Genomic DNA, 26,069 nt, shown 5'->3' on the forward strand with positions numbered 1-26,069 from the left:
CTAGAGTGAGTAAGGCTGAGGAAGTAAATACATTTCTAAGAAAAACAAAATTCAATTGGAAAAAGAATTACAATGGTTTTAGAGGTATTTTCCAACTGTAAAGCAAACCAACGGTATGCCATGTTAGCTTATCTCTGAACAACATCTTACTTGAACAGGCTGAAATATCAATTAAGATGTGATTTGTCTCAGGCAAATTTTCAATTTCCATCGGCTAACCTATTTTCCTTAGCTGTCTCAAATGATATGATATTTAATAATTAACATAACTGCAAGTAGTCTTAGCCTAGTAAAATAAAGGCAAAGAGTTTCATTTAAAAATAGAACCAAAGGGTCATTCCAGGTGGCAAGATCTTTTTGAAAGGCTATGAACCTAATTTTTTTTTTGCACATCACATAAAAAAATCTTTCTGGGAGAAAATTTTTTATCCTGCCCATGCTTTTTCATTTACTAGAGAAGATAAAATGAAACTTACTTTTTAGGTAATCCGATGAGGCAGAATCTGTCATAAGCATACAAGAAGATAACATCTTATAAATTTCTGAGTGTTCTTGTTCTGGGAGGAAGTTTAACAAATTCTGATCCAAGACATCACACTGCAAAGAGAAATAACTTTTGAGACAAACAGAAATATCACAACAAGCAAGACTTGCAGAGATGCACAACAAGGTGGATACAAAGCCTGTGCCATTTGACAGGAGTTTCCTCACGGATTTCCAGGTACTCTAAAACAGAAGGGGAACCTGTTGGATAAACTGTGGCCACTTCTGTATGAGCTGCTCGTCAGGCTAAGTCTCAGCACTCAGCAATATTCTATGTTTCTCAGAAACCATGAGATGCAGCAGGTATGTCCACAATTAATACAATTAATTAATTAATTAATGCAATTAAATTACAAGACCTGGGAGAGGGCTGGAACAGGGTGTTTGGCTCCCCATACTGCTACTAAGCTCCATGCACAGGCGTGTTGTGGATCACTGGAATTTGTTCTCTCCCTGACAGAGCCTGACTTGCAGGAGCAATGAGGCTGAGAGTCACCCTGAGCCAGCCACGTCAGCCCCTTCCTGGGGGGATCCCCTGGGAAATGCCTTTTGGGAGGCAGGCCTTGTTCCCCACTTCCTGCATCCTGGCAGGTGGGAACAGGGAGAAGGGGACTTCCAAGTCTGGACATGACTTTACATCAGTTAGTCCAGGGAGGGGGACTTCACAGTGTCACCAATACAAGCCCTGTCTCTGACTAGCCATGAGCTGAATGTCCATGTGCCTCCAGCCCCATGATCGGCTGGCTTGAACCCAAAATCCATCCAAAATCTAAGAAGGGAGATTTGGGAATTGAAAGAGGAGATGGATTTGTGCAAAAGGTCATGGCTAGCCCAGGGTGGAGAAGACAAAGAGTCTGTCATGGGCTGCCAAGAGAAAGGAATCCCTATGCTCAGCCTGGTGACTAAACCAACACTAGCAGAGTGTATCTGAAAGGAAGCCTGAGATAAAGTGACCCTCCAATGGCACTGACTTACAGCTGTCCCACTTGAGACTACCTGAGGCTGGGCTGGCACACTGACACAGCTTTGTGTGTCATCAGAGCAGCTTCTATCAGACCATACAGTCATGCTGAAAACATGTAAGCTCTGTATGAGACTGGCAAATTATTATCCATCATTTATTTATGTAAGTTTGTGCTTTGGTTTCCATCTGCTTTATATTCATGCTAGCTTTTCTGTGTGGAATTCCTGTTTAGAGTGGTGAAACTCATTAAGCAGACTTTACAAATCGGAGTGCTATGCTTTATGCACACACCTTTACAAGAATATATTGCTTTAGATGATTCAGTTGTAAGTATTATATATACTCATTACTTGAATGTTCCTGTTGTGAAGAATACTTTTAAGTCAATTTTGTGGCTTTAGTTTGTATCTTAATAATGTGAATCCTACTGATATAGTGTGTGATAAAGGTTTTTTATATATGTATAAATATTTACACACACACACACATCTATACACACATACTGTACTTTGCAAAATATAGTACATTGTTTAATGTAATTTTTTGTTTTGCGCATATGAAGAAAAATCATTTGACAGGAAACTGCGCTGGTGAGCTCTGTTCAAGGCTTAGGTGCAGTCTCAGAAATTATTTTTTTCCTGTAAATGATAATGATACCACCAGGTTAATTAATCTCCCATCTACTCTGCAGTAACTGCAGGAAGACTAGATGTGAGCCATCACTACTCCTCTAAGTGAAACTTTTTTTCTCTATACTGTGACCAGGCTCCAATTCCAAATCTCTGATTAGTTCTGCACTGCTGTTTCTGTTTCAGATGATAGCTGCAGATGACTGTGACTACACCTATGGTTGGGGTTACAAGAGACTTTTGTTCCACCTATCCCCTCAGAGCAGCCTCTTGCCCTGAGCACCAGGTGGTCATGGATTTGCAAGCCCTGGTATTTACAGTTTTTGCTGCTATCATGTACCATATCCACAATTTAATATTTGGGTTGCATCTTTGATCATAGGAAGTAACAACTTTTTTTTTAATGAGTTTGAAAAAGTTGCTAAGTATTCTACTTCTTACTTTCATAATTCTTGCCTCTTGCAGAGATTTGGCACATCTGTAAAACAGTGCACAGAACAGAATTTCTGGATTCTGTACATATCAAGACTTCAACAATGCTCTTGAATCAATATGTCAGTCCAGAATACATTGCTAAGTCAAACAGAGGGATGGAAGCAAATATTCCACTGTCTCACTGGAGCTGTAGAAAACGCCAAGCAAACTATTCAGAGCTAATTCTGCACCAGACCCAAAGAGCAGACCTCTGATGTCATGGCAAAGCGGTGAGTGGTGAGACAGGCTCTGCAAAGGGATTTGGACAGACTGGATCAGAGAGCTGAGACTAACTGTATGAGGCAAAGTACCACATCCTGCACTTGGGTCACAACAACCCCAGGCAGTGCTACAGGCTGGGGCAGAGAGGCTGGGAAGCTGCCTGGTGGAAAATGACCCGAAGGTGCTGGTCCACAGCAGCTGAACGTGAGCCAGTGTGTGCCCAGGTGGCCAAGAAGGCCAATGGTGACCTGGCCTGGATCAGCAGTAGTGTGGCCAGCAGGAGCAGGGCAGATTGCCCTCTGTACTCAGCACTGGTGAGGCTACAACTCAAGTGCTGTGTTCAGTTCTGGGCTGCTCAATTCACCTCACACTGAGCTGCTGGAGCTCCAGAGAAGGACAATGGAGCTGGAGAAGGGTCTGGAACACAGGTCTTACCAGGAGCAGCTGAGGGAGTTAGAATTGTTTAGCCTGGAGAAAAGGAGGCTCAGGGGAGACCTTATCACACTCTTACAACCATCTGAAAGGAGGTTGTGGTGATGTGGGGGCTGGTCTCTTCTCCCAAGCAACCAGTGACAAGCCAAGGGGAAGTGGCCTCAAGCTGCAGCACAGGAGCTTCAGCCTGGACATCAGGAAAAATTTCTTCACGAGAGAGTGATTAAGCATGGTAAGAGGCTGCCTAGGAAAGTGGTAGAGTCACCATCCCTGGAAGGGTTAAAAAAATGAATGGACATTGCACTTTGTTTTAGTGGGCATGGTGGTATTAGGTCAAAGCTTGGACTTTTTGCAGGTCTTTTCTGACCTGATTCTGTTGACGGAATTTGACCATCAGTGATAAAAATGTATCTGTTAGAGGGGACTGGTTTGCAGCTCTGTCTAATTATTCTGCAGTGGGCAGTTCTGTGCCATTGGCTGAGACAGCTACGGAGTACTGGTGAACGAGATAGGCAAAGCAGATAAAAAATAGACTACAGTGACTGTGGGTAGACTTGTCAGATGAAGTATGTTATAGTTAACAATATAACTATAGCATAGTTATGCTGCTAAGCCTGGAATCTACTCTGCATCTTCAAATCTATGGATCCTGCTAAGTGAGGCTTTGGAGTATTTACTCCTGAAAGCTAAGGCAGCCAAAGAACACCTTTGCCTATGTGGATGCTGGTCTGTTCTAAATACAATGCATCAAGTTCTGCAATAATGGGATGCGTAGTTAAAATATTTCTGCAGTTTCAACAAAACAGCTCTACTCCAAAATGAAACTTCTTCCTCATAATTTCATTGCTTTTACTGGGGGATGGGGGAAGTGGGTAGAAGGAAAAATTCCTGCTGAAGGGAGAAAAAAGCAAAAGAACTAAGCAAACATGGTCACTAGACAAGGGATGTTGGAGGGCTGCAAGCGAGAGAGGTTTCTTTCCCATCAAGACAAAACACAAAGATGGCTATGCATTTGTGTGCTGGGATTTGGCCCCTGTATCAATCTGTAAATCCTGCGCTGATTCCCACTGCTACCCTGTAACAGCAACACAGCATACTTAACTTTTGTACACTGTAAGGTGCTATATCTTGGATTTATCCATCCTGGCATTTACCTTAAGCACCCAACACCGCAGAGCAGCTCCTTGAGTTTCACTGGGCAGCCCCAGAGGAGAAATCTCAGCCCTGCCAGGGACCTTCTGGAAAAGCAGGCAAGAAGGGACAGGGAGGGCCCTTTTCAAGAGACTGCATATTCTTGGAGTCGTAGTGTACCATCTGACTGGCAAATGCTATGAGCTGTGATCAGATTTCAAAGAGTTCACTTTAGTTAGACTCATCCTTACCACGTGAGCTAGACATCTCCATCTCAACTGACCCTATGGGTAGTCTCCAGATCTTGTTAAAAACAAATATTTAGAATTGTAACAGGGGAAGTTTGTGTTTGAAAATGCTCCATGGAAGTAAGGGAAGCTGTGTTAAAGAGAACTGGATATATTAGTTCTCAGCATTGGAGATTTTCATGATTTTAATGAAAGAAAATACATCAGTTTCCTTAACAGGGGCCCTCAGAGAGCCCTGCTATGCATTCTGCCCAGTTTTGCTTTCTTTTCATTCTCAAACCAGAAGATTTGCAGAGTATTTTTTACTGCTGTCACAGAGGAGAAAGAATTGGTATTTCATCCCTCAAACAGTGACTGAATTTATCTTACAAATAGATCCTCAAGGTAAACAAAATAAGCCACACAGATTTTCCAGACTGCACTCTGATCAGTTTTAAAACTTAAAAAAAACCCCAAATGGCAAGGACAACAGAGGACTAAAATAGCCAGTGTGCACCTAGATGCACCCTCAGCTGGGCCCCTGCCCATGGCCATAGCGATCTGCGAACCTGGGGCAGGCAGAAGCTTTTATTCCTTGCTCAGCTGTCGGATGCTTCCTGTGCATGTGTGGGCTGGTGGGGCAGCCAGAATGGTCCAACTGCTCCAGGAAGGTCTGCTCCACCTCCAACCCTATCAGGCTGGTCCCTGGCTTGGACTGCCATGCGCTGCTTCTATGCAAATAAAAAGTAACATCCATCTTTATCTTTATTTTGGGCTGGATACTATGTAAGGTTATCACACAAAGCATGTCTTTGGGAGAGAAAACCATTTTAGTTTCTGATGGTCCAACTCACAAATTCTAAACCTGAATCTATCCATGTTCAGTCAGGGCTTCAGATTTTAGGACAGGGTCAGAAATGTGTCTTAATGAAGAGGAATATTTTCCCACAGCAGATCTTTCATCTCCACTAAGAATTGGTATTTGGGAGGGATAGAAACCTCCAAATGATGAAAGACAAGGAAATTTCATGGAAATCAGTAAGGGTATGAAAACCCTACAGCCTGTGTGTAGGACAGAGTTCTCCCCACCCTTGAAGTGAGGCAAATATCAGAAAATAGTCAAGTATTGGTTTTCTAAACTGTTGAGGATGAAAGAAAACTGAAATAAATAGACTCAGTTCAACCTGTTGTTGCATAGCAGTATTTCTGCATTTAACAGGAGCTGCTCTTTCATCAAGTTCCTTTTGTCTCAGAAAAAAAATACTTTTTGCTCTTATTCCAGCAAGGTAGTGTTGTGAAATACATTTGTCTGGGTGGAAAACATAACACATATTTGGCGGAAAAATTAAATAAGAGAAAGAGAATTATAATTTTCTTAAGAACATGGCAGGGGGTAGTACAGTAATGATCTGGCAGCTAATTTTTTCTCCTGGGCATGTATTTATTTGAGACCAGGATACTAAAAATGAGCATGAGGATTAATCCGTAATTATTGTGCCATTTCTCCTAGAGCAGCCTTAGCAACAGAAGCAGGGTTTGGAGCAGTCCCTCTCCCCTGCTCCTCCAGCCCAAGCCAATGCACAGGGGGGTGTCTCCTGGAGCAGCACACAGATAAAAGACGCTGAATGTGCCAGAACATCGACTGGACTGGTGCAGGGATGCACCCAGCACTGGCTCCACCAGCACCTCCTGGGACCTCTGTGCGCTCCCCTTGGGAAAGCACAGTGGAGCTGCAGGGAGAGCTCGTCAGCAGCCTCCGGCTCACTCCAGATTCAATGACGTTTTTGTCCTTTACCTCCCTGGAAGCAGAATAAGGCCCTTAACGAGCTCCTCACTGGGCTGCCAGCAGCACTGGTGCTATTCTCTGCTAGCTTAGAAATCAGAGATGGAAAAGATCAGCCAGGTCACCCTGTCCCTCCCCTGGCCAGACTATTCCTGCAGAGCTTTTTCCATTCAAGCTGAAGTGCCTCGTAGCAACAAAAACCTGAAGGGTATGAATCAGACAGAGAGAGTGCAGAGCTGAGCAACAGTAGCAGCCAGCATAATGCAGGGACAAACTCCTTCACCACATTTTCAGGAAAACGCCACCCCCAGCACCGTTTTACATCTATTTCTAAAAGTGCAGTGCCCAATTCTACAATGTGTAGTAGAAAAGCCAATGCCAGAATTACTCACCGGTAAATGCCCTAGAAGAGGTGTGATGCTGTCAGACACATAGATGATGCTTCCGCCTGTGGTTACTGCTATAATGAAGCCATCTAATGCCTAAGGAAAACAGTTGAGAGTGCTTTAATAGGCATGAGTGGTGTAAACAGGACATCTCATCATGTGTTCATCACAACAGTTTGACTTTGGCACCATATTGTTATCAAGTTGTAGTAATGTTATCTCAAGTTGCAGAACAGTAATTCTCTGATTTTACAGTCTGATTTAACTTTTACAAGACTCTTTGTAGTCTAGTAAAACCTACTATTGAAGCAACAAAGGGCTCACAGGAACATTTCATGTCTCAGTTTTTAAATTAATCACACATTTTAATAATGCAAAATGACTAAGACTGGATCCCTTGGAAGTTATTAAAATGAACATTTGAGCTCTGTGTAAATATCAAAGGACGATGAAAGGATGCGGTCCTATCTCAAAATGGTACTTCTCTGCAAACCCCATAAATCTCAGTTTGTATTAATGTAACATTGTATATTGCTGGGCTTTCATGTAAGTAAAAGCAATGCAAATGATCAAATAATCCTTAGCCTGAGTTTTAATTGAGTGATTTATTTTAAAGGTCATGGTATTAGATTACTCATTCCAAGAGAAATTCACCCTTCTGCAGTTGCTCCCTCACTTTGGTCCCATCTTATGGTAAGCCCCTTCACTCCTAGGACTGAAGGGAAATGTCAGCCTTATCCCCACCCTCTGCACAGGAGCAATTTCGCCTTCAAAATGAGTCTCTTCTTTAGTCTGAGCTGCCAAGTTTTGAGCTAAGTTTTGTGCAAAATTAAACCTAGACAGATTTTGAGATCTAAGGCAAGATTAACTTAATTTTTCAGGGGATTCTTCTCAGTGTGAACTAAAGCTAGATGAGAAGAGCACCTCAAAAAAGACAAAAGAGTAGGTGCTCAGAGAATATATTAAAACCTTCCCATTGCCACTGGGGAGTCACCAGTGAGGCTCCCAGCCCTTCAAGTGGAGCAAGTCTGGGTCCTTCCTGTCAGTTCCCAGATCTTCTGGAGTCAGTGCTGCCAGCAGTGTTTGAGCAACAAAGCACTGCAAGCACGACTTGACTCAGAGCAGGGTTTGACTTTACTCCAGTGGCCATACCTGCTCAGGAGACAGGTGTACTGCAAACAGCCTGATCAGAGAGCCACGGCGTTACAAAACCATACCACAAATCCAGGCCTGCTTCCAAGCCACACTTGCAGTTGATCTTGTAAGCCACAGCACATCCTTCCTCCCCGCTGACTTTAATAAGGGAAAGAATTCTGAGAATACTGGAAAATGCTAATTGTTACAAAAAAATAAATAAATAAATAAATAAAAAAGGAAAATACAAAGCCTTGAATAAAGACACAAACATATGTTCCTTTTTCCAGAGAAGGCTGAGCACCCACAACTATTTAAGTCAATGGAAATCTGCTGGTGCTTCAATCCTTTGAAAAGCAAGTCAATAACTTATACCCCAGTAGAAGAGTGTGTGTTTAGCATCTCTGAAAACCCTCCAGCTGCTATAGTTAGCTTGATTCTGTTAATCTAGGTGCAGAGAATATGTTTTTCTGTAGTGCAGTACATTCAAGCTGTTTTCTAAAAAAGCATGATAGCTGTTAGCCCATAGAAGAGAGCAGTGGTTTTACAAGGCAGTTGGATCGTGCATGTTACTATGGTGAAGGTTGTTAGTTTTTAAAAAATCAAGTCGTTATTTCATATCCAATGCAAATTACACACAGTGACTCATATCAGAACTCTGTGGTAAAATCAAGTTAATGTCTGCATACATAACTCTGTTTTTATTTACTTCCAACTGGACATTCCAACATTAAGACAGCATTTTCCTCTTCAAAGGTTTTACTTTTGCATCAATCTTAGACAGACAAACAGAGCCTAATGCCCACTGTAATTTGGTGACAGCCTTTTCAATATGGTAAGTAAAGGCCATTTTCAGGAAAGCTGATATATTACTGCAGTCAGTTATGCCTTGAGTCTTTTGAATTAGTGCTTGGAAAAAACCCTTCCCGTCTTTTAACAACAGGATGGGAAAAACTTCAAGCAGTCTTGTCCAAATGCTAATAAAGTAAGATTTGTAGGAAGCCAAAAGAGCAGGGAATGATGAACATGTGGCACAACAGGACATCCCAATACCCAATGTTATCTTGAAGGGCATGGAAAATCACAGTAGCAAGAAGGTGATTTATAAGCTGGGAAACCAAAAGTGATTGTTTTAATCTAAAATTGTGTAGCATACAAGCAGAATCAACAAAGGCCCAGCCTGTCAAAACAACAGTCAATTTATTGCTATCTCAGGGACGTATTTCAGTGCAGACTGAAGGAGATATGTGTGTTAAGTTCCTGTGCACAGAGATGAAAATGGGTGGTTGTCAGAGCAATGGGAGCAAAGAGTCTCATAAAACTAATCCAGGGGAGTCTCATCACAACAAATTGCAATGGCCAAAGGACTGCCAGCCCCTGGCAGTCATCAACATGCCCCGGCTTTATGCCACTCCTTGGTGGTGAAGTTGTTTCCCAACATCCTTCCCTGCCCACCACCAGAGCCTGGATCATGTGCCATGTTCACATCATTTGTGGGAGGAGAAGAAACCTGTTCACAAAGGACACTGTGGGGCTATGCAATATCCGTGTGTTTAGTACAGAAAAAGACCCTTGCTAAAGGCAGTTCTAGCTATTACTGAGAGAGGAAAATGCATTCTAGCAACTCATTTGCTTTTCATTTTGAACCTACATAAACTCCACTGAGTCACCTCCCTTCAAATCCCAGCTAGCATTTAAAGATCCTATGCTATAATTTAAAAATTATGATTGCAAAATGCGAGAATAAGAAGTGTTTGATAAGGGCCTTGTAAACCAGAGTGGAAGTACCAACTGTATCAAGCCAAGAGGAGCTGTCAGGCTTTATCTACTTGTTCAGCACCTAGCACAAGAGGGACGTGACACCACTGTTTCAGGTGCTACTGTTGCATAAATATTAGATGTTAATAACGCCTTCCAAGAACAGAGAAAAAACAGCCATGTGCCCTTTACCTCACCTCTGCTTGTAAAAAAAAAATATAACCTGTGATTTGAATCTTTGCCCTCAACTGCTTTTCTTGGGAGTCACTGCATAGCTCTGCAGGCTGTGTCAGCACAGCACAAGAGTACTGCTGAGAGGGAAGAGCAACAAGTGGGGACTTCAATCCCAGTCACAGCTCTGCTTGACGGTCAAATACAGCAGTTCCCAAAATCTCCTCTTTTCGAACTGCAGATGACAGTTTACTCGAAATGCATGGGTGTTTCCATGAGTGCTAGACAAAATTAGGAAAGGTATATATGCATATTTACCTCCAACATCAGCTGGGTGAATTCTTCATTGCTGAGAAATGAAGGCTTCCAGTCCTGCTGAATTTCAGAAATCTCTGTCTGTGCTGAGACTTCTAGACAAATAAAACATTTACATCCTTAAAATTCAAATTAACTTCTATCTTGATATATTACATATGAGTTGCTATGAAAAGAGAGAAATAACCTTTGTATTCAAAAATTGCAGTTTTCAAGCCTGAAATGTTTTCCTCGTTTTTTAGTCAAGTCAACTTGTACTGACTTCAGTGGGATAGCTGGTTGCACTGCTGGCCTTTGAAAACAGTCACTTATGTTAGCTCTGAGTCAGACAGCATTCTGGGGGACAGCTCTAGAAAAACTTGAGCTGGTTTAGTTTGCTGCTCACTCTGCTTCTCTAGGAGTGCATCCTCACTCAGCTCTGGTAGTGAGGGGATGGTGAACACAGACTGTCTTCTCTTTTCAGCATCTCCTTAATTAATCCCGTTGATTAACACTTCCAGAGCATGTAACACTCAATGCTCTGTATTGGGGGCACATAGGCAAACTGGCCAGAGAAATGCAAATGCATAAATGGTATTAAAGACAGTACATTTCTTGGAGTGCCTGTGCATTTTGTCACCGAGAAAGAAATCAAAGCCTCTATCCAGGATGCATTTGTGGAGATGCAGCTGTTTGCTCCTACTAGCTTGTTTGACTTGCTTTCTGCACTGCTGGGGGCTGTCACTGGCAGCACAGCAACTCTCCACAGCCCCCATGGTTTTACACACAGGTTTGAAAACCTAACTAAGGAAAGAGTCCATCAGATTTTTAAAGTAGTTTCAGAATATACAATACTTTCAGCAGATCTGTAGTTTAAAAAAGCCAACGTACATGAAATGGTGACTGTTGGGAGAATTACTTGAGATTTGGGAGATTCTGTTGATTATAATGAAGGAGGCTGCTTATGAAGGAAAATATATGAAAATTTACCTCCTCCTCTGTTATGACTAAAATCTTGGTTTAGCCTACCAAACAGAAGGGAAATACGACTCAATAAACCAGATCCAAAGTATGCTGAGGATAATCAACACTTTTAAATGCTGATGCTTTGTATTATATTCTGTGACTACTAATCTGGTTTAAAAATAAATAACATTTGCCTTTTTTAGCAAGTGCACAAACCCCAGTCACATTTTGACCCAATTGCTGTGGAAAGATTTGTGACTGCTAGCTTTCCTTCACCTAGTTGTTTTTCAAGGAAAAGCACCTTCTGGAAAAATTATTTGGACCTTCAGCTACACTTATACACTTATTTAAAATCTTGGGTGATTTTTCTTTGCTTAGATTTATAATTGAGCATATTCACATCTTCCTTTCCCTTTGGCAGCGAAAAATAAAAAGGTAAGTTATTGCTATAATTTTTTAATAAGTGTCTATAACTATTAAACCTTGAGATGTCCTGGTCATCTCCTTCTGTACAAAACCACAGGTTAACAGTTGGACTCATTGGTCTTAAATGTCTTTTCCAACCTAAACAAATATATGATTCTATCTGTGGTAAAAATTCATTTAAGGAGAAACTGCACTCTAATGACAGAACCATTATAATTATTTCCTCAGTAAGACTGACATTTGTGACTCCAGTCTGTTGTGAGTCATGATATAAGAGTTTTAATGGTCCTTCTAGTTACACCCATAGTTCTCCAGAGAGTGCAGGAAGGAGGTGCTGGATGAGCCAAGGTAAGCCAGGCGATGTAGTGCATCATCTTGTGAGACCCCTTTCTGCTTTCTGAGACCAGGGGCATTCCTCAGTCACCCACTGAAACCTCTTCCTCACAGGGCAGAGCAGGACAGGCCCATTTTAAACCAGTGCCCTGATTTATAAGGAGAAGCATGTCAGCTGACCACTGACATGGTGGGTGTCAAAGCATCAGGAAGGCCACAGTGCACATTCCTCCCTCTGAGTAGAAACTAGACCAAAGAGAGTAGATCAGCAGGGTCGGAAATCTCCTCTGCCCTCTGTGAAGGTACATTTCTATGAGACTTCATTGTCACTGGTGCAAGCATTTTAAAAAATAAACTTCCAGCTTTAGGATGCTGAATTTGACTACTGCAACTGGATGCTGTGCACATGCAATGTAGCTTCTGCTTGTGCAAACTGGGTGAAGCATCTCAACTATCTGTGGATGCAATTTGCTGATGCCAGCTTCAAAAACAGAAGCGCTTTCTGGTCTGAGTTTTCTACTCAGTGTGGAAAATTGAGTCCTACACAGTCCACTGAGGAGATGGGGTGCTGAACAGATTGCTTCTCTGCATCTTTTCTGCAGAGAAACTGGGGCAAATGCTTTGTTCTACTGCTCAGAATATTACAAATTTCAAGTAAGGGAATCTTCCCTCTGCTCCCAAACCTTTGTTCAAAGCATCTGTCTTCTTCATGAGTGCTGCAGGGCACTGTTGCCCTCTTTCCCTCAGTTGTTGCCATTTGCCCCCTTCTCTAGCAGGCTGAAAGTCCTCTTCAACTGAAGAGCAAATAAGGAGATGGATTTGGGCAGCACAGTGTCTGCAAATGATCATTTTTGATGAGACAGAAAAAAACCTCAAATACCTTATGTTGGCACTTTTAGATCCCTCGAGCCATTCTGATAATCACTGAAGGAAACAGGATATTATACTAACTGTCTGGCAAGTGCATGAAGAGCTGCACTAAATCTTACCATTGTGTTTCTGCAGAAAGCCAATGACTTTTTCCAGCACAGTAGTTTTGTCCATTTTGCGAGTGTTGCCTGGAAGCATGGAGCTGAGCTCTTTGATGAGAACATTGAACTGATCGCGCCTCTTCTTCTCAGACTTGTTACGCGAAGCCCTGTAGACAGGGGAAAAGAAACAAAGGATGAGCAGACCAAGAAGGAAAATGATCATGTACCTGCTCTTTGCAATGTATATACATAAAATTAGCTTGCTGCACACATCAGTGTGTGAAGATTGACACTGGACTCCAGCAAAGCTGCAGAAGCAAGTAGAGGCAACAGTTCCCACCTCCTGCTCTTGTGTTTGAGCCACCTTTAGTGCCCAGCAGGGAGATGGAGGCTCTGCTCACTCCTCTGTGCTGCCTCTGGACACTCTGCCTGAGCTTATCAGGACAGCACTGAGCTTGTAGTTGAAGGAGCTCTGTCCATCTCCCAGATATATGCAGGATCTCAAAAATTCATACAGTCTCTGGGGAGGCACTCAGAGTGAGAAGAAACAGAAATACTGTGACAACAGTAAAACTGTTCATAAAGAAGAAGAGTGGAGACTGGATCATACCCATCTGTGCAGATGTAAGAGAAGAGAGGGACCCCAATCCTGTAGCTGTTGCACTGGAGCTGGGTTGATCTAGAAGGATCTTCCCACTTTGGTTACATGTGCTCTGCCTACCTCCAGGCTGGCAGAGAAGAATCAGGATGTTGTCTTCCAGTCATTAAGATCAGAGACCTGAGTAGAAGTTGCTATAGCTCCCATCTGGTTTATATGCCAGTTTCTTCAGTCTCCTTTCCAAGGTCACAAGGACAAGCAGGAGAGAGGACATCACCATAGATGGGGTCTGTACCTGGGATGCATTGCCAGACTTGGGGTCTTGGAAGTGCCAGCAGTGCTTGCCCTTAATCTCCATGTGCCAATGGGAAAATCAGTGTCAGAGCCCAAGTCTCAAGGTTTAAAACAAAGACTCTACAGCTTTCTTCATCAGTCTTGGCTGTTTAGCTTGCAGATTCCTCAGAGAGAGCCTGCTTCTGCTGCTGTGTTTCAAGAGCTCAAAAGAAGAAAGTATCTGATTTCATTTGGGATATTTTGGCACCATTGTAATACTGTCATTAAGGCTGTTGATAATCTTTTCAGCATGCACATTTTGTTTTTTTTTAACTCTATGTCAATCTATACTTTTCTTGACTTGTTCTCATGAATACAACTGTTTGACTTGGAGGTTATCACCTGGATTTCTGTATCCATGTGGAAATAGAAATAAGTATAGCCCAGCAGGTTGGTTTGTTCTTCTGAAAGGTCCTCAAGCAGATGAGATTTGCCTTGTCAATTACGCAAAGCTCTAAAAATCTGGTTATATGTAAATGGGAAAGAAAAGCCAAGAGGCCAGTTCTCACTCTGAGTTTCTCAGTCCCAGCTAACTCTGCTGTGCCTCAGAGCAGCTCTGGACACACACTGCTGAAAATCAGAGCAGAATTTAGCCCAGCATCTACATCCCCTGCAAGGACCAGGATGGTAATAAACATTTTCAGCAGAGAAATCACTACAGAGGCTTCTGGATGTTACTACTGACAGAGGGGTAATTTTTGTTTGTCTTGCTCTCAACCCTGAACACACTTGGAGATACACTGGATGGAAGCCAATGCTTGATTATTTTACAGCTTTGAACACAAGAGATTGGGTGGACACTGCCTGACTGATTTCAGCTTGCTCTTATTACACTGCAAAAGGCTGTCAGAACACGATGTGAAAAGCTCCAGCCTTATCCTATTTCTCTACAGTTCAGGGCAACGTTAAGAATATCAACACTTTATTTCCTCATAATTCAATCCTAAATTAATTTTAAGCTTAAAGAGTCCAGATTTCCCTGAAAATAAAATAAACCACCAACTGCTAATAGGGAGTGTGTTGCTTTAAAAACAAAAAATAAGAAAAAAGCCTTGACAGAAAATAAAGTATCTATTTTTAACACTTGACATTTTGTTCACAAAGGAAATATAAAAACTCCTCTAGTGGAAATAACTCTACCAAGATATGAATCGATGATCACAGTAAAGTTTTGAAAAGGAAAAAAAATGAGAAAAGATTAGAAAAAATGATAAAAACTGTCCCTGAACAGTTGAAAATACTTTGTTTAATACAGTTATAAATACATGAAGTAAGATAATTTTCATCACTTCTCTTTGAAGATTATTTCCTAGCCTTGCTTACTTCACTGCTAGGGCATACAACTACAGTAAGCTCAAACAACCTCTGTCTTAATTCCATACAACTTGTCCCAGTTCTCCTCCCTCCTTGCTACTCCACAAAGATTTCAGCATATTCAAGGGGAAGGAGGAGACACAGCATGAATAAAATCAGGACTTTCAGTGAATATAGCTAAAGGCAATACAGAACAGCCTGGATTCAGAATGGTCAAAATCAACCATTTAACAGCCATTTTTATTCGCTTACATATATGCTGCTTGTTGTCCTAAACAGATATTGACTGACTTGTGGATGCTACATTTTGCTAATTTACAATGAAATGTGACTGTACACTAAATTTCAGATTTCTTCTGGCTGCCCAGTGGAGTGTGTTATATATTCATCAATGCAAGTAACTGTACCTTCCTTCAGATTCTTAAATTTACTTTTTATTTCAGTGGAAAATGACAGGTAGTAGTCTTCATGATTAAGCACCTTCTCATGGTTCACTTCAAGCTGGTTTTGGTTGGAATTTGGAATTCAACTGAATTGTAAAAAAAGTATTTTCAAATTGTATACTATTAAAACAAACGGAAAGAAGAGCAAATAGAGAAAAAAACGCACAAAGCACACCTTTTGTTTAGAATTAACAAATCTCCATAACCAAAATAAACCTCATCTAGCACCAAAGAACTAAAAATGAAACTATGGCATCTGATCCCAGAAGATTAGAAAACCTCACATAGATCTTCAGTGATCCCAACTGTGGTGCCATCATATCCACATTTTAGTCCTCAGATCTTTGGAGCGAATTTGTGCCTTAGGGAGTCAGGCAGAACATGGCTCAATTTAACCAGTGTTCTCCCTGAAAGAAGAGTTATGTATCTTGGCCAAATGCTGAACACCTGGCACAGGGGTGGGAGTGCAAGTGCCTCTTCTCAGTAGAGGATGGATCCTTTTTTCACGTCTGTGTAATACAACCTGTACATGTCTAATGAATTGCAGCAGAAATACACGATGTGTATGTGTATCTCTACACAGGCCTAACCTGAGAAACTCAGCTCCTGGCCTGAGTCCATCCCAAAAACCTAAGTCCAGAAATTTTCAGTCTCACCTACTTTTAATAGAGAAAATAAAAGGAGAGAACAATTTCCTGGGCTTTTTAATCCCCTCTGTTGTTTCTCAGCCCTGAGGGACCCAGTCCTTATACCAAATAGAAGAAAAGAAAGAGTTTCCCTTGTGGTACAGGACAGATGAGAGTCCTCAGTTAATAAGACACAGCAGCAAAATATTCATCAAATAGCTTTTCCTGAGTCTGAATCTCTCTGGAAGAAAACCTGTAGCTTTTAAATGAATCTAAACAACTTCAGTATAATGTATTAACTTCAGATCTTCATGAAGCATCTCATGATTTCAAACTCAATTTCAACTTTAAAAAGCAAAATGAACTTAAATTACAATTTGAAGAAGTACTTTCCTTTTTTTATTTTTTAAAGTTATAACTTTTTTATGCACCCTGATAGAGGCCTGCCCCAGGGTACGACAAAAATTCCTTCTGGGAACAAACAGCATGAAAACCATACCAGATGGTGATGACAATTGCCGATAGCGAGGATACACGTTATCCTATTTTTTTCATATATGCATTCATTTAATGAATTTTTTTTTACTAAACAATTAGCGCATGAATATCTTGAAGATGATCAGGCCTTTAGCAGGTGAAGCAGTGCTGCAAGGTGGGCTCCTTTCTGCACCCTCTAAAAGGAAGCAGGGGGGAACAGCTGAGCCTGGCTGCAGCCCGTACTGACCTATATTGGTGAGACAAAGCTGCGGGGAGGGAAAGAAGGGGAGAAGGAATCAAAAGAGATGAAACTGGATCAACTGCTTGTGCCTGGACTGGAAATACTCTCATTAGAGGGAACCAAGGGGAAAAATGTGGGCAACCTCTGGCAATCTCTAAAGTAATTAAACTGCAGGCTGAGGCATTGATAACCTCGAATGCTTCCAAACTGCTTTTCTGCAGATGCCGGTCAGCTCTGACAGTTATTAAGAGTTTCACTGCCACAGATCCTCTGCCTTGAAACACACCTTTTCTCTCCCAACAAAGGGTTCACAATGAATTCCCACCAACCGGGACTCAATGGAGTACAGACTGTCCGTGAATGTAGGTTTCTGTCAGTTTAAGGCTGACATTTCGTGGTCTTTCTCTGCTCCCAAGGTAACTTCTGGGTGTTTTCATTGCTGTGATAGGCACTGATGAATAAATGAATAAATGACCATTCTAATAGCGAAAAACCCCACTTTTCCTATTCTTTTTCTTTTGCAAAATGTACTCAAAGGAAAAAGAAACTACAACATTTCTGTACACTCTGGAAGCTCAGATGATGTATTATAATGGCAGAAGTATGTTGTTGGTGCTTCAGTTCTGATGTTCTGCAGTAATGTGAAGAAAACGATCAATGCCTTGGCTTTTTTAACATTTTCCACAGGAAACATTGCTAGGTTATTTTCTTCTTACAGTGCAGACAGGAGTAGGAGTCTGTGAGATGGCAGTTTTTCAAGTTGTGTTTGACTGTATTTTACTCTCTTGCTCTTTGATTAATTGATTATGGATAAAACAGCTTCTGCAGCAACAAACAGTATCAAGCTCATCACAGAGAGTTATAAAAGAAAAGATACTCACCTCTTTGCCCTGTCTTTCTCATCTTCATCCATTAGATTGTCTAAGCAGTTTTTTCTGTTGAAGGAATGCAAGAATCATTATGAACTGTCATACTGTTAGCTCTATTTGCAGGTTAATCTCACAGTCACTCTATTTCAATTTAACAACATAGTGACGATATCCAGGTCAGATAAATGTGTCAGCAGTGCTCTATGCCACAGTCCTCGATTTTAGGAAATACCTATTGTGGGTAATGCTATTCCTGAGCATTATGCTAGCCTTAGGATCTCTAGCCAGGGATCAAGGCTCCCAGGCTATACGTGGTGCATCAGCACAGTACAAAAACAGCCACTTCTTGGGGATTTTTTTGTGTGGAGGTTACTCTGCAAACTTGTAGGGTGGATGAGCATGGGATCTGCTCAAGCTGAAAAGCATTCTCATTGCCCCCACGTCCCCATCAAAACCATCTTCAGTGCAAGAGCTGGCATCACTGATGCCTTTGACTTCTCAGGCTGCTCTTCCTACTGGGAAGCTCTTCATCCTCCTCTGTGGATCTTGACCCCAACCCAAAAGAGATGGTAGTAACTCTACTGAATTACACCTCAAATTCGAAGTGTCCTTATAAATCCCACTGCCTAAGCCATACTAAAAAACCCTCTTGCAGCCCCGTCAGACCACCTGCCCAGCCATGCTGGCACCAAGCATGGGGACTGTCCCATCCCCATCACTCCTTTTGCTAATCTTCACCAAAATGTTGTGACCTCAGCTTTGTAGTTCAATTGCTCCAGCAGTGTGAGCTGAAAGGAGAAAAGGGCAAATTGGGTAAATTAAGTAAATTTGTGTAGGTAAGGCAAAGGGAAAAACACAAAAGCAGCCCAGCTGAAGGGCCTCACAAACACTTGTCACTAGCTCACTGCCCACCCTCCTTGGCTCTTTGACCTTATGAGAAAGTGACTCCTGATCTGTAACCACCACACCCCAAGAAGGAAGCCCCATGCTACTGCACCTCTCATGGCATCTGGCACCCCTTCAGCGTGGTGCAAAATCCATGTGCTACTGCCTCCCACACAAATGTTTTCTGAAACAGCAGCACAATGTCATTGGATATTGTCAAAGTCTCATTTTCAAAGCAGTGGTGTAACGATAGGCAATGACAGAACTCTTTTTCAGCAATCAATGCTTCTCATTTAATGAGCTCTCAACATGTAAGACATGAATAAAATTGGAAGAGAGAAGGAAGGAAGTTAATTGCTAGGCTTTATTTAAGCCCATGTTATTTTCCACATATGAGTCACACATAAATTAGTCTGCTTAAAGAATATTTTATGAAAAAAACCATAGTAAAACCAGTGCTTCTGTTACTAGTTCTCTTACAGCAATATTCTACCCGGTCATTACTCAACAGATAGCTAAGAATACTAAACTACTCCATAGCTTTTTATCAAATCAGTTATGAGGAATTAGAGCCACTGGTCACTGACTGGAGGGTAAAGCCACTACGTAATGGCACTCTGCACTTTGGTGAAGGATAAACAGGAAATATGAAGGCCAAGGGACTACTTTTTTTAGTCATAACTGGTGAATTTAAATTGAATTCCATTATACAGAACAAAATAACAAATAATACCATGTAGTTTTTAGATTTTTCTAAAATTTGTTTTGACTTGCAAAACAGCTACAGTCAACCATGACTTTTGACTTGCAAGTCAACCATATCATAATTCATATTTTAGATAGGAAAATGTATAAGCCCAGCAAAATTTTATTATCCAGTGTTTTACATATATTTTAGGTGTTTATTTACTTAGTCCCATACTGAAACTGTTATCACAATCACTGTGTTTTCAAATAATTCAGGCTAAAATGTCGTGATAATATTCAGTGTGTTTTGTTGTTATTTGCCCACTTATTGTAACCTATGATATTCAAGAATACAGAAGGCATTGTTAAAATGGCAGGATTTAGGATTTTGCAGTGTTTCTTTGCTAAACCTTTGCTTAAGATCATAGGATCACAGGATGTTAGTGGGGTAGGAAGGGACAATAAAGACCATCTCCTCCCAATGGTGGGAGGACACCTTGAACTAGACCAGGGCTGGGACATCCACAACCTCCCTGGGCAACCTGTTCCAGTGTCTCACTGCCTGCACAGCACAGCACAGCACAGCACAGCACAGCACAGCACAGCACAGCACAGCACAGCACAGCACAGCACAGCACAGCACAGCACAGCACAAAATGTTCTGTTGCATGCACACTTGTTGAATCTAGGGTATGACAATCAAACTGGGGTAGCATCAGCAGCAGAAGTTTCTCTCCCTGAATCCCTAAAGGTCTTCCTCACAGATGAAGCTTCTGCGAGGCTTGTAACATCTGGTTGTAAGATTCCCAACTGGAAGCAGGAATATGTGGACAAATGTGCTGAGTGGCTGTGAGGAAGGATGGAGCTGGGTGAGACAGTCAGCATGGGTGCTGCTCAGCCCTGGCTCTTTAGGAGAAGCACAACGCACCTAATGGAAAGGGGCTTCCTACAGCTGTACCCTGTAAACCATCAAGAAATTACACTGCCAGGAAGCCCCTACTCTTGAGAGAGAGCAACAGATCTGACTGGTCTGTTCTGCCAAGGATTTGGCTAGATCTGTAAAGCAATTCATGGCCAGCTTCCAGTAAACAAGGTTTCTCACTGACTGACATGAAATTCTGGACCTGCTGCGCTGTTGCTAGCGTGAGACAATATCTAATTGTCATTTTGCTTCTGTTTGCTCACATGGCAAAATCTCTAGAGGATCATAAGCATTGCTAACAGTGTTTGCTAGTACATATGTACCATATGAAATTAGAACTGTTCTCAATAAAATAGATACATAGAGCATACAACTGCTGAGAGCTGGTATTGCCATCCCTCTCCAGAGCCCCACCAGAGCCCTCTCCTTACACCCTGACAGAGAAACCCATGGCATGGAGCTTAGGTATGTGCTTAGTGCTACCTGCTTGCTTTATGTTATCCTCCCAGTCCCTCAGCTGTGAAGGTCCCAAACTGCAAACTGGAAACCTACTGTCTCTTGGTTTAGGAGAAAATTCTGACTCATTCCAATGATGGAGGCAGGCAGTAAATACCAAGGCTCTGTGCCACAGTTTCCCTGCAAAGAAGTGACATAAAAAAGCAAGTGGCACAAGTATTTCTCAAAATGTGAAGAATCCTTTCACGATAACAAAGGCAATTTGGAAACCTATAGGTAAGAACACCACATGATGTAACTCTTGCTGGCAGAGTCACAGTCGCATTCAGAGCTTCGTTAGTATCATCATTATCATAAAAGAGTGAAGACTATCACTCAAAAGGATAGGAACTACCTGGAACAAGAAGGAGAAAGCTCATGTACTCCCATCAGGGTGGTATTCAGACAAACACACAGGAAGATGCTTATACACAAGCAGGGAAGAATGGCATTTTGGAAACAAAAGACTGGCTAAAACTGTTAATCATGTACCCCTGCCTTAGTTCTAAGATGGAGAATTACAGCACAAACATCCCCCCACATTCATTCATACAATGATAGTTGCTTGGGAAAGAAGTGATTCAGGCAGAGTGCCAGCTCGCTCCAGGGACTCTCCAGAAGAAAGGTTGCACATGTTTATTTTGATACAGTCTATTCCCAGTGGACACAGAGCTTGCACTATAAAAAATCATCTGGCACTGATCACCTTATCCTGTGCTAGAAACATGTATTTTATTGAGCTAAGCTACTACTTTTCTGGAGTGGTGAGGTTGGTTTCACTCCTTCCTGCCCTACTGCTCATAAGGATATGCTGTAGACACTCAAATTTAGGTAATCAGCAGTTGATTTCCCACTAAGTTGCCACAAGGCCAACTAATAGTTCTTACAAATCAGCCTGATATTTATCAAGAATTTTTAATCATATTCATTTAACTCAGCTGAATTAAATGAGAGATGTAAATTTCTTTCAGAGGTCCTGAGACGTGCCTGGGGGACCTTAGTGAGAAGTCACAGTGTTTGTTCTTCCCTGGCCCCTATGTTTAGCACCTCAAGGAAAAGACTGGGCTTTTCCTCCTCTTCCCTCTCTGCCGAGGTGGGGGTGTCTGCCTCCATCTCCTCCCAGGTCTGCCTGGGTATTTTACCACTTGTCCTGTACGGGTATGGTCAGCCCTGGGGAGAGAGGTGCTCCTACTGCAGACATACCCAAGCCTCACACCTCAGACCTCACCCTCAGACCACTTGGGATGCTGGTACAATACAACCAATCCTAATTAAAGATGATGATATTGCACTTGGAGAACAATCCTCTCAAAGACAGGGCATGGCCAAGGGTTGTATGGAAAACCCGGATTCTGGGATGAAACTCCTTGAACTATCCTCTGACCTCTGGGCAGACCCCTCCCAACAGCTGCTGTCTTTGTGAAGGAGGAAGAACAGAGCAACAGGGTGTAGGGCAGACATGCTCCCATGCCTTCCACATTGCTCAGCCACCAGGGCCCACCTCTGCTCAGCATTGCTCCTGTTCTGCCTCAACAGGGAGTTACTCCCTCATCCCCTCTTTGAAGGGGAGGAAAAGGCTGTTAGCGAAGAGGTCAGCGTTATACAGGAGGCACACAGTTATGTTTGGTGGGGTTCAGGATTCAAAGGCCAGATCCAGCCTGTGCTTAGTGAGTAGGATCCAATATGTAGGAAGAAGGCACCAGAAGAGAGTAAAGGCTCTAGGCATGATCCAGGGGCACAGTTTCTAGGCACCCACTAGCACAGGGGACAGCATAGCTCAGTCGCTGTGCTGGCATCACTGCCCAGGGATGATGAACTAGGTCTGATGGGCACTGTGGTTGGTCAGTGGCATTGTCCCATGGGTGTTCCAAAGTGTGGGTTAGATGGGACTTGCCCACCCTGGGGAGCACCACTGTGGCTAGGAACTCCACCTGCTTCCCCTCAGCTAAGCAGAGCTCTGAAATGAATCATGCTAACAAGCGAAGTATTTCCCTTCCAAGTCCTGCTGGAAGGCAAAAAGAAAGATTAGCGAACTGGAAGCAGCAGGAAAGGTCATAGAGTGACAAGCAAGAAGTGACCATCTGACCATTTTAAGCACCTTGTTCCAAGTTTCTGTAACATGGATGAAGCACTCAGATATCCCACCAGGAAGGGTACAGTGTGAACACAAGGCAGAAGGATTTGTACAAACACAAATCAAAACAAATCAACAGATTCACAGACACATCAAACTGAACTGTACCACTCTATTCTCTTTTTTTTTCAGATAAAAACCTATGAACTGTTACAAGAACATGCTGGAAGTCCGTAATTAAATATGACACATTCCAAAACATAGCAATAAAAATTGATTTATCAAAATGTAAACAGACTAGCCTTAGAAAACTTAAGATAGTAAAAATTCACTTTCCTAATTATATACATGGTTATTTGAGAAAGATATGTGTCTTTTCAGTGGGAGAATGGCAGTCTGGAGTCACCATGGGTCATGTAATGCTGAGACTGTTATGGGAATTACTGGTTTTAGGAGTAAAGGAAAAATCCAGAGGCATCATTAAGTGTCCAGCTTTAGAGTTTTTGCCTGACAGTGTATAGTGAGGTCTTCCTGCATTCAGTAGGGTACTACATTTTGTTTACACTAGAGATGATGTTTCGAAGCTTCAAAAAAAGAAAAGAAGGAAACTTTTTTAGAAAATGCTGGACTTCATGAACCTCAGGGGCTGTTTCATGTTTCATACATATGTGTACAATGAATCTTCAGATGGTAACAGGCTTAAAGCAAGCAGACATAAAAAACAATCCACATGTGGTCAGTAAAAATGATGAAATTTGACAGAAATTAATGCTCCCCTCTTCTGAATTGGAGATGAAAGGAAGATGTTTATAGGTAATAGAGCTGAGTATTAAGAGATTTTGAAGAATAGAAATAAAGGCTCAGAGCATATTCTGGTTTTATTCTTTACAGTATTTCCATTTAGTGGGAAGGGGTATTATTTTCCACATGTTGGAAATCTTGCACTTACTGCAATGTATTAAATAGCTTTCCCCCTCCACTCTGGTGCCCGCTGAATTTTGGGGTGTACAGCCTGCAATCCCTCTGTAGATGTGGTGTGATTCACATGGGTTTAAGTCAGGAGTGAGATGGCTGACGTCAGCAATGCCGTGCTGGAGCGTGGCCAGGGTGAGAGGCATCTTTTATCTCTGCTTGTGAGCAATGCACAAAGTTTTGTGCAGTGTTTGGATCTCTGATGAAGATCAGTACATACATGCTCGTTACCTTCCTCACTGCTGTTATTACTACTGAATGACTACAGCCATTCAGACTTTAGTGAGCAGGCTGCGAATCCCCACGTTCAGCCGCTGCTCTGCTCTCCCCTCGCACGGCTGGAAACAGAAAGGCAAACAAATTAAACTAACATTAATCAGCAAAGACTGCCATCTGTATAACTCAGAGCACTTCTCCGCGTGCCCGTCCCCTTCCAGCAATGCTAAACAGGATTAGCCTTCCGTGGGCGGATGGGGAAAGTAGGTCAGTTCGGTAACATCGCTGCGTGTGATGAACGGAGGAGGATGTGACTGCAGTGGTCTGCTGGCAGCCCTCTCGCCTTCGGTATGAGCCAGGAGATGCAGCACCTGGGCTTGTCATGGGGAGCACGAGGTGGCTCAGACCCCACGTCCCCGCATGGTGACACCTGACATTTGTAGGATGACGGATTTGGCAAAGCCTGGCTGATGCACTGGAGTTAGTGGGTGCATTTCAACGAGGAAACTGAGGCACAGGGCAGCTAAATGCTTAGTTATTACTAGTTTGTGTACAGCCAAATATTCATCAAAGCTTACACATAAGCCAGAGTGGCAAGGGACGGTAAATCACCCGGCAGAGGTATTGTCTTTCTGTACTGACTTCACTGGGTATGCAGAGATGGTGGCAGGAAAGCCAAAGCTCACCTCAAGTGACACCTGCAGGGTGTGACAAGCAAGAAGAGCTTCTGCTGCTACATCAGTAGTAAAAGGTTGAACAATGAAAGTGCAGGACTGCTGCAGTACTGGAGGGGTGTGAGGGGGTGAAATTGGTGACAGCAAAACAGCAAGGCTGTTGCCTGCTTTGAGGTAGTCTGCACCAGCAAGGTCTCCCAGCCCCTGTGTTGGAGGAAGGGGCAGGAAGGAACAGAAGCACCATCAAAAGTTGAGGATCAGCTCAGGAAACTTGAGGAAGCTTGGGGGAAGTTGAACATACAAGTTGATAGGGACTGACTACTTGGCTTATTGGGTGCTGAGAGACTTGCCAGTATCCTTTGCTAGGCTGATCTCTCATTTTGAGAGGTTGTGGAGGCGGGGGAGGTCCCTGATGTTTGGAAACAGGCAAATGTTGGTCTTCAAGAAAGGGCAAAAGGGTGATCCAGGGAGCAAGAGGCCAGTTATCCTCACTTCAGTCCCTGGCAAATCGTGGAGCGAGTCCTGTTGGAGCACAGGGCTGGGTACACAGAGAAGAAGGTGATCAAAAACAGCCAGTGTGGATTTACCAAGAATAACCTAACTGCCTGTAATGATGAAATGACGGGATCTGTGGATGGGGAGAGAACAGTGGATATCATTTATGCTGTCTTCATGCTCAAAGGCAGGGCATGTTGTCAGGGGAGACTGAGAGGCTGAAGGAAAGGACAGACCAGAAACCCTATGACAACTGTCAAGTCCTGCACCTGGAAATGAAGAGCCTTGAACTCTGATACAGGCTGGGGATGGACTGATCAGAGAGCAGCTCTGCAGGAAAGGCTCTGGGAGTTCTGGAAGGCAGCAGACAGCGTGCTGTACATGAACCAGTGGTGTGCCTTGGTGACAAGGATGGACCCTGGGCTGCATGGACAGGAACACAGCCTGATCAAGGGAAGGGTTTATGTCCCTTCCCTCAGCACCTGTTATACCACATTTAGGGTAATGAGACTGTGTTTTCCTAGGACAGGAAAGCTAGATTAACAGGAGGAAGGTCAGTAGTGTCTCCAGTGGTGGGGCCTGGAGCCCTTGAATTATGAGAAGGGGCTGGGATAGCCAGACTGGCTTAGTGTGGAGAAGAGATGGCTTTGGGGACATCTAAGAGTTCTCTCATTGCCTACAAGGGGTCAATGAAGAACCAGTGCTGGACTCCTCATGGTGGTGCAGGATGGGAGAGTGAGAAGTAACAGGCATATGTTTAAAGAAGAGAGAAGGAACTCTTCTCCATGAGGACAGCCAGGCAACGGAGCAGACTGCCTGGAGAGGCTGTGCCATCCCCATCCCTGCAGGCTTTCAAGACCCAACTGGGCAAAACCCTGAGCAGCCTGGTCTGCCCTCAGAGCTG

At 42.8% G+C, this 26,069-nt stretch overlaps 1 protein-coding gene across 3 annotated transcripts in view; it reads right to left on the bottom strand.

The window, feature by feature from the left end:
• Positions 1 to 26,069, bottom strand: part of NPAS2 (neuronal PAS domain protein 2) — a 104,457-nt gene that overhangs the window by 35,634 nt on the left and 42,754 nt on the right. For all 3 annotated transcript variants that reach the window (XM_058829998.1, XM_058829997.1, XM_058829999.1), the window contains 5 exons: positions 17,758 to 17,811; positions 12,863 to 13,011; positions 10,173 to 10,264; positions 6,798 to 6,887; positions 477 to 597 (listed from right to left, as the gene is read on the bottom strand). In XM_058829998.1, coding sequence (XP_058685981.1) covers positions 477 to 597; positions 6,798 to 6,887; positions 10,173 to 10,264; positions 12,863 to 13,011; positions 17,758 to 17,811 — 506 coding nt within the window. The remainder of the gene's footprint in view (positions 1 to 476; positions 598 to 6,797; positions 6,888 to 10,172; positions 10,265 to 12,862; positions 13,012 to 17,757; positions 17,812 to 26,069) is intronic.

This window comes from Poecile atricapillus, chromosome 1 (genome assembly GCF_030490865.1).
Source record: "Poecile atricapillus isolate bPoeAtr1 chromosome 1, bPoeAtr1.hap1, whole genome shotgun sequence".
Taxonomy (NCBI): domain Eukaryota; kingdom Metazoa; phylum Chordata; class Aves; order Passeriformes; family Paridae; genus Poecile; species Poecile atricapillus.